The sequence below is a fragment of the Zootermopsis nevadensis genome, unplaced genomic scaffold (assembly GCF_977971745.1).
Source record: "Zootermopsis nevadensis isolate Lab colony 2312 unplaced genomic scaffold, Znev_1.0 Znev_ptg000005l, whole genome shotgun sequence".
Lineage (NCBI taxonomy): Eukaryota > Metazoa > Arthropoda > Insecta > Blattodea > Termopsidae > Zootermopsis > Zootermopsis nevadensis.
In genome coordinates this window covers 2,149,333-2,163,964 of record NW_028259137.1, presented here as the reverse complement: position 1 = coordinate 2,163,964, position 14,632 = coordinate 2,149,333, and the positions used below count along the sequence as shown (strand labels likewise).

General features: G+C 40.2%; 2 protein-coding genes across 3 annotated transcripts in view; one reads left to right on the top strand and one right to left on the bottom strand.

The window, feature by feature from the left end:
• Positions 1 to 14,632, top strand: part of LOC110838846 (cell adhesion molecule 2-like) — a 316,884-nt gene that overhangs the window by 1,913 nt on the left and 300,339 nt on the right. The gene's annotated exons all lie outside the window — the stretch shown is intronic.
• Positions 1,447 to 8,867, bottom strand: LOC110829610 (uncharacterized). The gene is made up of 4 exons (XM_022063500.2): positions 8,692 to 8,867; positions 5,436 to 5,676; positions 4,694 to 4,777; positions 1,447 to 4,146 (listed from the first exon to the last, which is right to left on the bottom strand). The coding sequence occupies exons 2-4, from the start codon at positions 5,617 to 5,619 to the stop codon at positions 4,112 to 4,114; spliced, it is 303 nt and encodes a 100-aa protein (XP_021919192.1). The 5' UTR covers positions 5,620 to 5,676; positions 8,692 to 8,867; the 3' UTR covers positions 1,447 to 4,111.

The window sequence follows — 14,632 nt, the reverse complement described above, 5'->3', positions numbered from 1 at the left end:
ATGTTGTGGACAACAGTGACAATGAGTTAATATCCACGATTTACACGTAGAATATGTGCAAGCTTAGCGGTAGAAATGTTCATAGCGCATACTAGGTATTGCACTGCTTTTTATATGTGTCCTGTATCCTTCCGCGTCAGTGAACAAACTAGAGCATTGTGTATAAACATCAAAGTTTTGTAAAGCAGCTCGTAACATAACCTCAACTCATAGGCCTGCGTGTTTCTTATATATTGGACGAGTTACAGAGAACTTTGGTCGGTATTATAATTATCGTCATTTGCAGGCAAAGAATGAAAGTGGTTTATTCCCCTAAGGCACAATGGCGACCTTGTACAGCCTGCGGTAACTGAGCATTTTGCCGACAGAGTGCATTTATGATATTTGTATGATCCTCAGAGTTTACAGCGACAGTTTACCGACTGATTTTTTTATAATGGAGAAGTGTTCTCTTTGAGGTAGGAACTGAAATTTTAACTGTTACAAGGACGAGTTTTTGCGTCAATGGGATTTTTGGGCGAAGTATAAACTCGTAAATTAATTAAACACTGTGCGTTTTAATTGGTATTATATTTTTGATGTAGGTGTCATTTGTTGATGAAAGCAGTCATGTGATCACGACTTTTAAGTAATCGTCCGCAATATGTGTTTTTTTAGACTCGAGATTTATTTTATAAGAGCTGACTGAAGTGGTAATATAGCAGATTAATCCGCGCTGAAAAGCGTTTTTCAAACATACGAACTGAAAATTGATATTTATCCTGCAGAATTAAACATTTTCAAGCTATTTCTACATCACCGCGTGTGGTCAGAGTAGTTAAATGATTGCTGTAGACTCGAAAGCTTTGCGTTTTAACGATTCTGACCAGAAATCTGGAATATTATACAGTGGGATAAGTCGATTTTGCACATTATAGAGCTTTTGCATTGGAGGATGAAGTGTAATTCGGATTTGAAATACAGTGAATGCGATAAGACAGGGGAACAGAGCAAAACGTGACTTACAGATAACTTGTTTTTATAAGGTCCGTTGGTAGCTCGGTGTATAATAGAACCAAACTGTGCACCTATTGTCATGTGTATTGTGTAAAGCTCCCGATATTCTTCTTTTTAGCTGTTTTATGACTAACTTTTGAGTACACTTTATCCTTTACGTGTCCCAAAAATGAAGTCTAATGGTCTGAGGTCGGCGAAAGCCAGGAAATGTAACGTACCCAACTTAACTGTTACTGTTTGTTGTGTATCTTTTCGAAGAGTCGGACGTATAATATCATTTGAGTGTCCTCTATGTCTTCATTAGGTTTCAGGTAAGTATAAATTACGAGGATGTGGGAACGTCCCCTGGCATAACACGTATAGAGGTTCGTGAAAATCGTCAAACTGGTTCTTGTCCATGAATTAAGAGTCGGTAACGAGAGAGTGCAATTAACTCACGAGGTTCTGCAGTTAATTTTAAATTTAATTCATTTATTTAAGTGCTTGACAACAGCCAAGCACTAACAACAGTACAGTATAAAATATAATAAAAATAAAAGTAAACATTACAAATACAAAAACAAATAAACAATGAACTAAATATATAAATGTACAGTATTAATGATAATAATTCAATTTAAATTAATTTATTTCATAATAATTAATAAGTAAATGGACTAAAAATAATAATTAAATTAAAATCAGTTAAATTTTAAACAAAACACAGATAACATACAAAATAAAATATTATACTAAATAAACAATAAAAGAACAATAATTATTGTTTAAAAAGCTGACTGACATCAGTAAGCAAAACACGATCTTTGTTAAAGATGTCGATGCTCTTACAGACTGCATTGGCACCAGAAACATCTGGCAGAGGGACTGACCTTGAAATTACGTTGTACGGTCTCTGATAGACCTAGTGGGTATACGGAGACTAGCTGTATCAGAAATAGACGAGGAACTAATGACAACAATAATAATAAGCAATAATGAACTCAATCACTGAGACAGCATCGAAAATCAAAGAACTAAGAAAGTATAAAGAAAAATGGGAGAACAAAATAATGCATGGACAGTATCTCCGAAGTTTGGACACCTCGTGTAGGAACCTTGTTGATAAGATCTTCTCACAGAACTTGGCGACCGTGTCAGGAAGACTGATGGGTCTGTGGGAAGAGGATAGCGTGGGGTCCTTCCCCGGTTTCAGTATGGACAGCAAGCGAGCGTGTTTCCATGCCGAGGGGGAGTGCTGCCTGCGGAGGACCGCGTTGAACACCTTCGAGAGAAAGGTTATCGCGCGCCGTGGAAGATGTCTCAGGACCCTGATGGTATACCGGTGGGGCCCGGAGCCTTGCAAACCTTGAGTCCCTTGATGGCCTGAAGGACTTCCGAGGGACTGGTTAATTTCGGTTCACTTGCGGGGGCATACGCGTATGCTCGCATCGCCTCGTTAACCACGTCAATTACAGCCGGATCCGACGGGTCGTCCACCGGCTGAAACTGGATCTCGAGGTTGTCGGCCAGGGCTTCTGCCTTCTCGGAGTCCGAGAGAGTCAGTCCTCCCGGCACTAGCAAGGGGGGCGACGGAGTGGGGACTCGCATCACCAGCTTTGTCATCTTCCAGAGCGACTGGTCCTCGCAGTCCAAGGATTCCAGCTTATCGATCCACTGTTCGTTCCTCCACTCGTTGAGCCGATAGGTCACCGACCTCTGGAGTCGATTGACCTGGGTCTTAAGAGCGGGGTCCCTCGTGACCTGCCACCGCCTCCTCAGCCGGTTCTTAAGGCGTATTTCATCCTGAATACTAGCGGGCAGGGGCGGTCGCCTGTCAACGCGGGGTCGAATCTTGGGAGCGGACGCCGCTGTGGCCTCGTGGATGGCGCTGGTCAGCTCCTCGACGCACTGTCTCCTCGTCGTTTACCAAGGGATTCCCCGGGAGTCTGCTTTCGAGGCAAGCCTGGAATGCACCCCAGACCATTCTCGCGAAGTCCGGGCGGTCAGGTACGTTATGAAAGGATGATCGGCACGTGGTGTCGATGAGGACGGGCAGGTGATCTGAGCTGAGCGCTGGGCAGACAGTCAGATACACCGGTAGGACGAAGTCCTTGATGAGTGCCTTCGCTTAATTCCACTTACCGCAACCTCTGTAGTTTGCTGTGTGGGCGTCCCCGCAGGCCACGCACTTGGGTGCATGTGCCCGAAGCGTTGACACCGCTTGCATTGCATTGCCCCCTTCGGTGCGACGTACGTCTCCATCTTGACCCGCAGACCGCAGATATCGGTGAGAGCACGTACCCTCGCCACGTCGGGGCCCCGTGTAACAGACACTATAAAGTGCGGCGTAAGGGGACGGTCCCTGTCCTGGTCCATGTCCCGCCGCCGAGATCAGAGTTGCGTGACCCCCTGCACGTTGATGTGTATGGCGATCATCTCCTCGCGGATCTCAGCCTCGGGCATGCGCGCACTCAGGTTTTTAATCAAGAGTCGCACGCACTGATCCTCGGGGAGGGAGAATGTGTGGAGACTCACAAACTCGCCCTCTCCGAGGGATCGCAGGACCCTGACAGTGGCCCTGAACCCTTCGGAGGTCTCGGGCACCTGAGTCACCAGGTTGCCCATCATCTGGGCCAAGATCCAGCAGGCCGACTCCGCGCGAATCCTCCGCAGGAAGCTGCTGATGTTCTTCACCCCGGAGACGTACACCGGGGTTTTATTCCGGCCCTCCCAAGGAACCGGTTTGTCCACTTGGGCGCGAGCAGTGGTGTCAGCTGAGAGGCCCGGACACGTCTCCGGGAGACGTGCGCCTAGATGCTACGTCCGTCGAGGTAACGGGTCCCGGCTGGGACCCGGGTCCGGACATTAGCCCGGGCGCCAGGCGCCTAGTGGCAGGTTCCAGCGAACCGCCTGAGTTGGACGAGTCGTTGGTTTTATGCTTGTCCGATCCAGCTAGCCCCACAATCCACCTGCGGGGGTGTCACCGCCCCCGGAGAAATCAGCCTCGGCTGCCTTTCTGCCCTATGTTGGGACGACCTTCAACCGCATAAGCAGTCTATTGGCCAAGCACAACATCAAATCTATTGGTCCTCCGCCGAAGAAGGTTCCCAGTTTTGTCCGGCCGGTCAAGGACGATCTATTGCTGTAGACGCCTGGCGTATACAATTTGCCCTGCGAGTGCGACAAATTGGTGTAAAATAAGGAACTCGTAAAGATCCACAAGTTTCATTTGGGAAATTCTTTGTCTTATATATTTGATAGAAAAGAAAAACATTGTATTCCCACAGATTCAACATCCGCACTTTTGATTAGCTTCATCAGCAATGGAATTTGTGAATCTGTAACACGTGGTATTTGTACCACTGTTTAGCTTATCAAGAGTTGAAATGTATCGTGATTAAGTGAATATCAAGACGAGTGAACAATCCAAATCACAGAGAATGTTTGTATTCCAAATTAGACTACAGTTTTCCTTTCCTGTCAAATTCATACTCTGGTAAAGCAGCACTCACAAGGTGCTAATGTTACATTATGAGAGTGGGTATTTGTACATAATAACATAAACACGAAAATAGGACTTGGCTATGTCGACAGTACAAGTACTCCATTTTATTATACCCTCTTGCATGTAGTATCCTGTCTGAGCATCAATTAGACGGCTGTACTCCTGGCAACTCTATTGTTATTGGTAATATCACGTAGGTCGGAATTTACTTACCTATTAACACCACGGTTAAGAACATTAGGGGTGTGATCACATTTCTGTTAGTATATAAACAATCAAGAAACGTCTTCTTCATTCCTGAAACACAAAGAACTTTGTATCAGTACTGAGAATTATGGGGTCCCACGCCATAGCCTCGCGGTCTGAGGCTTCGGACCGGTGATACGGAATGCGGGCTGGTTCGAGTCTCGGGGAAAGAAATTTCTCATGAGCTTTCGACCGTGTATGGGGGCGGTGCCAACCCAGCATTGTGAGGAAATTGGGGAGCTACAATAAGTAGCGTAATCCGGTCATGAAAACTAGCAGTGGCTGGGGGTTCGTCGTGCTGACCACACGTCACCCTGTATCTGGTTGGATGATCGTAAACGTGAGGCCAGCAGTCAAGCTAGTCGGCTTTGGCCCTCAGAGGGCTGTTACGCCACGGATTATTATTATTATTATTACTGAGAATTATTAAGGGCATATTTTTTTAGCCTTGTCTACTTTATTGGATAAAAATGTATATGATTTCATTTGTCTTTGGCATTTGGTATTAGCAAAACGTATGTTCTTGAGGTACGACGTTAACTGCATGGCAAGATTCTGTTAAAAATTTCTTTTAAGAGCGGGTAAGTGGACTGAACTTACCAGTTTTATAGAATTTTGTTATATTTGGTTCATGTAATGAACATAATTTATCTAATTTTGATTAAATATAAGGAATTTTCAACAATAAGCAACTGGAAATTAAATTTACCTTGCAAATACTTCTTTATTCTCATTCCAGAAGATACTGATGCCTGTCCTTCGCTATCATCAGAGTCAGAGTCAAAGTCAGAGTCAGATGTATTATCAGAAATATCCAATTCAGAATCTTGTTCCACATCGTGATATTGAGTTTCATCACCAGCTGGGTGTTCCTGATCTCGCACATTACCCATTGTACTCAAAATTATTTTTCTGTTAATCTAGACTTTGCAGGTCTATGCTTCTTCTGACTGCAACACAACAAATATTTGTTGTTTATTTATTATGCCTAGCAACGGGCCACATTATCAACAATGGGCAAGACCAACAATACGAGTTGGAGCTTGCCTCAGTGATTAGCCGATATTTTGCCCCTGACCATGATGGAACAAATAATATTTTAGAATATCCTACAAGCGGCGATAACAAAATGACATATGATTAAAGACAGGAAGTAAATATACGAGGTGCGATCGGAAAGTTTCAAGACTGCGCCTATAAAAACCCGTACACTTATCTCAGGTATTAAATTCATCCATCACCCTCGAAGTAGTTCCCCTGGGAGTGAACACAACGATCCCAGTGCCGCTGCCAAGCCTGGAAGCATCCCTGGAAATCTTTCTTTGTCAGCCTGTCAAGCACCATCTGCGATTCTGCCTGAATCTCTTCTATCGTCTCAAATCTCCTTCCCTTTAGCTGAATTTTCATCTTTGAGAAGAGGAAGAAGTCACACGGAGCTTAGAAAGGAAGTTGGGGTCGGTTCTTGCAAGATCTTTGAGCTCCTGACAAACGAGAAGTCGATTCTGCTTCTGGTCCTCAGACAGGATGCGTCGCATGTGGAGTTCTTCCTTTAGAATCAGCTGACAGGTCCCATAGCCTATCCCAACAATGTCGCACAAGTCGTTGATGGTACGACGTCGATCTTCGTGAATGGCCTGCCGAATCTTCGTAACATTTTCGAGCGTTGTGCTCGAAGATGGTCGTCCAGAACGCTCGTCATCATCGACAGAGGTTCGGCCATTTTTAAAACGTGAATGCCACACAAAAGTTTGTGCACGACCCATTGCGGACTCCCCAAATGTTTGCTTTAGCATTTCATAGGTTTCCGTAGCCGTTTTGGCGAGTTTTTGGCAAAATTTGATGCACACGCCATTCCGAAATCGCAGGAGGGTCGGTGTAATGCAGTACCAAAACGCCCGTAACTAAGAAACAAATGCTAATTCGATGATGCCGGCTGGCACACTGATTCACTATGAATGTAGGCCGCACCGCCTAGCGGCAGTAGCTCGTACTACATCCGGTTCGCCCTCTATTGACACAGTCTTGAAACTTTCCGATTGCACCTCGTATAGTAGAAATATTGAAGGCGACTGAGCTGCTGTGATCTGGTGGCCATTGTTGTGTGTATATATATATATATATATATATGTATATACATACATATATATATATACATATAGAAGCCACAGTGGTCTACCGGTTAGAACGCTGGCCTTGTAATCCTGGGGTCTCGGGTTCGATTCGCGGCGGCGCCCGAATTTATAACTTGTGTTGGACAAGGCCGTGGTCTAGGCAACACGGAGTTTTCCTCCGTGGCATCCCAACAATTACTCCATTCACACACAGAAGAAGGCAATGGCAAACCACTTCTGGATCATCTGCCAAGAACGTATATGAACAGGTCCCCGTCCGAGAAAAGGATGGAAGGATCCTGTTCATATGGACCTGTCGTCAGACAGAACACTAAATAAATAAATGATGGCCACGGTGGTCTAGCGGTTAGAATGCTGGCCTTGTAATCCTGGGGGTCTCGGGTTCGATTCCCGGCGGTGCCCGAATTTATAACTTGTGTTGGGCAAGGCCGTGGTCTAGGCAACACGGAGTTTTCCTCCGTGGCATCCCAACAATTACTCCATTCACACACAGAAGAAGGCAATGGCAAACCACTTCTGGATCATCTGCCAAGAACGTATATGAACAGGTCCCAGTCCGAGAAAAGGATGGAAGGATCCTGTTCATATGGACCTGTCGTCAGACAGAACACTAAATAAATAAAAAATATACATATATAGGGAAAGCAATCTCACTCTGCGCCATGTCGGTGTTTGGGGGGAGGTATAGCTCTTACTCGGCCTTGACCTCAGCACTAGATGGGGGCGAGTGGTCAGTATCACGTACCGGCCGCACTTTAACCCCGCGAAAGGACCCTGGTACCTATTAGATAGGAGGCTGGGTGGGCCCCAGAGCCGGTCTGGACGCAGAGTCTTAGAGGAAAATTCCTCTTCGACTCTCTGGTATCGAACCCCTGTCGTCCAGTCCATGGACAGTCACTATACTGACTGAGCTAAGCCAGCTCATACATTTATATATTTTTTGCAGTGTATCCACAGATTAAATCTTAAAAACCGATGATAACAAAATGTCTGAATAATTCCTATGAAATGTGTATATTGGATTGTTTTCAAAGCTTTTCAATTACACAGAATATCTTGTCTACGACGCACTTCTTCCACAAGCGATTCCCTGCTCATTTGTTTCCGCAGTAACAAATGGCGATTGTTGGCGTCAATAAATAACAATGAAACACAACAATATCAGAGAAAGTATGACGCAACAATTATTGTTTCTTCAGTAAAGAACATGGAGTGCTTTTCACTTTACAGAGGCAATTCTACTGCATTTATAGGTTCGACCCACGCACGCAAAATAAAAATAAAAATAAAACAAATTCTTCACAACTGGCAAAGAAGCTTTAACAAAGCTGATGTATCAAGAAATGATAGCATTTCGAATTATTTTTCTCGATATGTGCCCCGTTTATTAACCATCTGAAGCCGAAGATCGTCTGAATGCTATTTAAGAATTCAGTTCGTACCGCAAAGAAAACACTGCACCTTACCATTGCAAAATCGACCGGTTAATTCTGTTTAAGAAAATTATCGCTGTTTACCTTGAGAAACTTAAGAAACCCACAAATACACAAAGAAGGTTTATTAATTGTGAAAGCAGGTGGTACAAATATTTACCACCAGGCTCTGTTTTATCAAGAATTTCGGCAACTAAAGATGCCTCGTCGTCTTAAACATTCGAATTTCTAATTGTTTAATTGAATATTCAACCGCAATCAATTTTTGCAGTAAATAACCAAAGTCAGTCTAACATTCTTTGAAATTGTGTTCATTTTCTTGCAATTGTTCATTAGTATCAATGAACACATGTAAATATGTTAATAAAATAATAATAGTAAAATAAGAAAATGTCCTTACCTATCTCTTCGTTCAAGGTAAGAGAATTTGATGTCCACTGGCAATAAACAATCGAATTTATAACAAAATTCAGAAAGTTTAGGGCAGTATTCCGCAACAGCACAAAATTGTCTTATCTACGACGCACTTCCTCCACAAGTGATTCTCAGCTCTGTTCTTTACACAGTAAGGAAAGCTGATTGTTGATAGCAACATAACCTAATAAACAAAGGGGACGAAAACTATGACGTAACAATGTTTACTCGGCATTGTTGTTACCTAGGAAACTTGACCACCCCTCCAGGGGGGGTTAAAACACTTGACACTAAAATGTAATGTAATGTAACGTTTCCTAGGTAACAACAATGCCGAGTAAACAGATGACGTTTCCTAGGTAACAACATTGTTGGTAGTTGAAGAAATTACAAAGCGAATTACTCTGTTATAATTTGCTTATTCCCTACTACATATAAAAGGTCAATAATTAATATTAAATGTGTTCTCTATAAGAAGGAAATAAATTTAAAAATAACGAGAGTAGGCACTAAGAAAAATTTGCAATTTTATTTGCCCTTAGAAATGCCAGGTTTTTATTATACTTGATTAATTTTAAAGATGATTTTTGAGGTGCCCGGGCGCTGTTGACCGCATCACCCCTGGGCGAGAGAAATATGGTTCCTTTCTTCGAATCCCGGCAAAGATGTTCTCTGTAGTTCTGATAGTAAGCACTAGGGAAGAATGGCGCTAAGGCAAATTCTGTTTCTGGATAAGGATCTGATTAACTAACCCTGAAAATTGCACCTGAGTTCCAGAAGATGGATTTGTAAGACACTATCGAATTTCCCTTTAGTAAATACTGTTCGTGATATTTAAACTCGATAATTGCGGGTTGACGTGTTTGTTCGCTCACGGCTCGTGATTGAAAAATCTTGCGTGGTTTTCCCATAAGACCCGTAGCAGAACACGCCATATTTAACTGCCGTAAGTGAGTGCTGATTTTGAGGTAATGCTGTTTAAATACAAACTAGCAATGGCTGGGGGTTCGTCGTGCTGACCACACGTCACCCTATTTCTGGTTGAATGATCGTTCACCTCTGCTTAGACATGTGAAGTCGGCTTCGGCTCTCAGAGGGCTGTTACGCCATGGATTATTATTATATAAATACAATTTCGTATCAACTGTCATTTGTTTACCAAATTAAAACCAATAAATTTATTATATTTCTGTAAAATTAAGTCTATATCATTTTTGTGGTCTGAAAAAGTATTTACCACGTATGTAAAATCAGAAACTTGCTCTGTTATTTTCCCTTCTGTTTATATTTTTAGTGTCATATTTTTTCTTCATATTTCCATTGTTTTGGATTTTAAAGTGGAAATTTTCATATTATATTTGTGCGAAATTTTTGTTAGCTGGTATGCTGCAAATTGAACTTTTTTTCAAATTTTGTTATTAATTCTTTATCATCTGCATTCATTATTGTCTTAATTACTTTAATCCTTGTTAACTGAATTCCTTTACTTATAGTTTGTTTCCATTCTTTAACTATTCTACCAATAAATATAATAAATAAAGATGGGGTAGTCCACATCCTTGCCTTACCCGTTTATTGGTAATTATGGGTTCTGAGGTTCGTCCATTTAAATAATTAAAACAATTTTTTAAATTTGTATAAAGCCTTTGTGATGCTCTTATTAATTTTAACTATGATTTCTTCATTTAAAACATGCCACGATTCAAACTGTCACATGCTTTCTCGTAGCCAATGAATAATATAAATTCTGGAGAACTTTAAACTTTTTTTTTTTTTGGATAATATGTAGAAGTGTAAATATAACATCCATAGTGCTTCTTCCTGCCGTAAAACCGCATTGTTCTTCCACTAATGAATGAATTCAATTTATTTCTAAGTATGTTTGCATACAATTTGGAAGCAGTTGATAGTAATGTAATACATCTAAAATTATTGCTTTCGTTTTTAGGTCATTTTTTGTGTATTCTGATAACCAAACGTGTTTCCCTGTCCTTTGGTATTTGAAGACATTGACATATGTTATTAGAAAGTTCAAGTAATTTCTCCTTTAGCAACTGTACCCCATGTTTGAAAAATTAAATTCTTAAACCATCCTTTGTTTCCATCTGTAATTTCTTGGATAAATACAACTGTTATAGCGTATGTCATTATTTTGACGTAAATACGTCTATAAGGAAGGGTCATTCGGCAAAAAAGTGTAACGAAAAAGGGAAACGTCATATGTAAGATCCGGTAACAAGTGTACCTAGGGAACGTCGTGTTTACTCGGCATTGTTGTTACCTAGGAAACGTTACATTACATTACATTACTTTACATTACATTCATCTACCACAGACCCATCTTAAGCGTAACTAATTCAAGTTAAATAACCAAATTCTTAATCAAACTTATCTCAAATGTAAAACATTTATAAAGGAAATATTTAGAATATTTCGATAAAGAACATCATTTAATATTTTAAATATTTTAAATGTTAATTATTGTAATATTTTAATATTTAATAAGAATTATAGTGATTAGATGGACAAAATTTAATATATACTTATTTAGAATAAAGCCAATATATAAACTTCCTTTCCATAAAGACGTATTTACGTCAAATTCTCCGGAACCTTGGTTCCACTGACAATTTTTGTTCCGATTATTACAATACTAACCTACAAATGCACATGACGTCACAACTCAGAAGACATGTTAGATTTAATCTATTTAAATTTAATAATAATTGAAAGAAAGGAAAAATGTAATTGTCATAAAAATGAAACATCCTCACGGGACAAAATGTAAACCGGAATTTGATATTACAATAACAGCGGTATAATTGAATATGATCGTCAGGATTTACTGTCGGGATTGTGATGGGGTCATTCTTGTTATATGACCTCCCTTGTAAAGCAGTTTATATTTACATTCACGATTTTAATTCAATACATCACTTCGATAATCAATACAGACAGAACGTTCCCTATCTTCATATAGAATCAGTATTCATTGGCATATTCATAACTCTATAGGAGTAAAAAAAGGCAGATGTCATCACCAGATTCGTTCAGCAATCCGCCCCTTCAGTTCGACTTCAGTCTTCAGCAACCAACCCCCAGTGGACCGACTAGGATATGTGTTGATATTACTTTGTGGTTGAATCCAAGTCTGCACTAGACCTGCATGCATTCGAACAGAATGTTTCTTCTCTATTACAGCTGTTAAATACAAATCATAATTTAAGATATATATTTTGACCGTAGTGTAAAAATATCGCAGTCAAGGGGTAACATTTCGTATCGTATCAAAAATATTCTCGTACAATTCCGAAATCAGTAATTTTAGTTTCATTTTAACCAAATATTTTCAAAATTTTCCTCGTGTAATCTTGTCTCATTACGAACGTTTGTTAAGAACGTTAAATTCCAGAAATATGACCATGTTTCGCTTATAAGGTAAAATATTACTTTCGGTTATACACAGAACGTCTTTTTTCGATTTTGTTATATTGTTAATTTATTTATTTTGGACTCATCCGTCATCTGCCTTAAAATCGAAAATTTCTTCGTCAACAAGTACAGAGGGAGACATTCTTTTGGATATGAAATCTGTTTTATTTGACAAAATTCGATAAATTTTATATATGACATGATATGTAACGAGTGTTATAGTAAGTTTAATTAACTTTAATTCGGTTAAAGATTTCGTATCACTTTAGAACCTAAATACTAAGGCCTTTTCTACACCTCGCTAAATATTCATCGTAGAGAAAAGTGTCTTGAATAAAAGTTGTAGTAACTGGGACCAAAATGTGCGTTTATCTTACGTCATTAGCTTGCGGTAGAACGAAAAACCGCATATACTACGTAAACTAAAGACATTACTATCACGGGATCTGAGACAGCCAGCTACAAAATACTGCCGTTGGGAAGTAATGTTTTTTGTGTGGATAGTAAATGTTTCCTTATCCCACAACTCTTGACATTTACTTTTAACGGACGTGGAACGCACAGATTCATCCCGAATACTGTACATTGATCCTTGACAAGTTTCAGCCCATACAGTATTGACATTTGCATAAAAATTAATTTATCTCAAGAACATGATTAGTGTAACAACACCTGTAATAAAGTGTCCATCATCGAAAGCGTCATCCGAGCTTCCGAGATTGTCCCACCAAAATAGCTGACGTTCTATTCACAACAAATTCCATTATACGTGGATAACACGACAGGGTTTATGCTCAAAGGTAAGGCGTTGGAGACTAACCTAACCCCAAGGCTTGTTCCCGCTTATTAACAACTCGACTCTGCCTCTGAAATCCTTGACGCTGATATTTTAAACAGCATGCCAGGACAGGATTTGCAACAGCTCGACATGGTCCAATGAAATTTCCTCGATTAGTTTATGAGGAAGTTTCTATTCAGTGTAGCTCAGAGTCGAATTATGTAGTATTCAAATTTGCCACTGCATTACGCTTGGTGCCAAATATCCCGTAAGATTTCGGTTCTGTGACATTATTACCAATATTATGATAATTTGTAATAAGTAAAGACGAAAGATTAATTTATTATTTGTAAGCTCCAGAAAAGTGTTTTCAATATAAGATTTCTTTGGGGCTTTTATTTTGTATATCATACGAGAACCGCACTGATTACGCAATTTTTTTACCCTCTGTGAGTTTTAATTTGGGACTGATATTTATAATTTCTGATACCGAAAATGTTGCGAGCGGAGGAAATTAGAAATTATGCTCTAGGCTATTACACTGCAGTCGGTTTTTAAATTACGAAACCCTCATTATGTGATAACTCATTTTATTCAATCGGAGTAGGCTATAGCTCTCTCTCTCCTTCCACATCCTTACCTCTCCACCAATTGATATACTAAGATATTATTCGTATTGTTATCGATGTTTGTCTTATGGGTTGTAACGCCATGTGGACGTTTAGGTAGATAACGTTTCAGGGAAGGTGGTGTTTAAATATTCCGGGCGTACCATGAAGATAGAGAAGGTATGTTCCCATAAAATATTGGTTTCTACGTAAAAGTCCATAAGGTATAATAACTTAGACATCTTCACTGCCATGAGAATTTCAAGACACATTCTGTTGTTAATTACCTCCATTAATGGATTTGTGTCTGCTATAAATCAGATCTGTGAACTTTTTTATTTTTTATTTGTAGTGTTCTGTCTGACGACAGGTCCATATATTATGAACAGGATCCTTCCAACCTCTTCAGGTTGTCAGGGACCTGCTCATACATATATACATTCTTGGCAGAGATGATCAGAAGTGGTTTGCCATTGCCTTCTTCTGTGTGTGAGTGGAGTAATTGTTGGGATGCCACGGAGAAACCGGGGAAGCCCCCGGAGGAAAACTCCGTGATGCCTAGACCGTGATTGTTGAATGATATTCATGCTTCTGCACGTGAAAGTCTCTCCCAGCTAAAAAAACAATTAAATATTGTAAAAGAAAATCGGGTAATTGTCAGCGTCAGATGGTAAAATTTTAAAGTTTTAGACGGTTGGTAGTGTGAAGCAATGAAGTTACGATACGCGACACAATTTAGACCTTCCTTTTGAAAATCCACTCAATTCCATTCGCGTAAACTTATACTCGTCCTAAGAACTTTACTGGAAGTTCGTAAGAGACGTGATGTGTTTTAGCAATTCGTGTGTTACTACAGGTCTGAGCCCAATGTGACACGAAAGCAGATGTCTGTATGGGAGTTCACGACGAAGTGTGTAATTCACAGAACAACCAGCGTTGATAATATGTTGAGCTTTAATATTATAGTTAAGAGGATAATAGTACAATTGATATTAAAGAAACGAGATGCATAATTTAAACTGGTCTTGACTGCCGACTGTAGAATTTATCGGAGGACTTTTATAAATACAATAATAATACATGGGGTTTAACATAAAAAGAGAATCTAT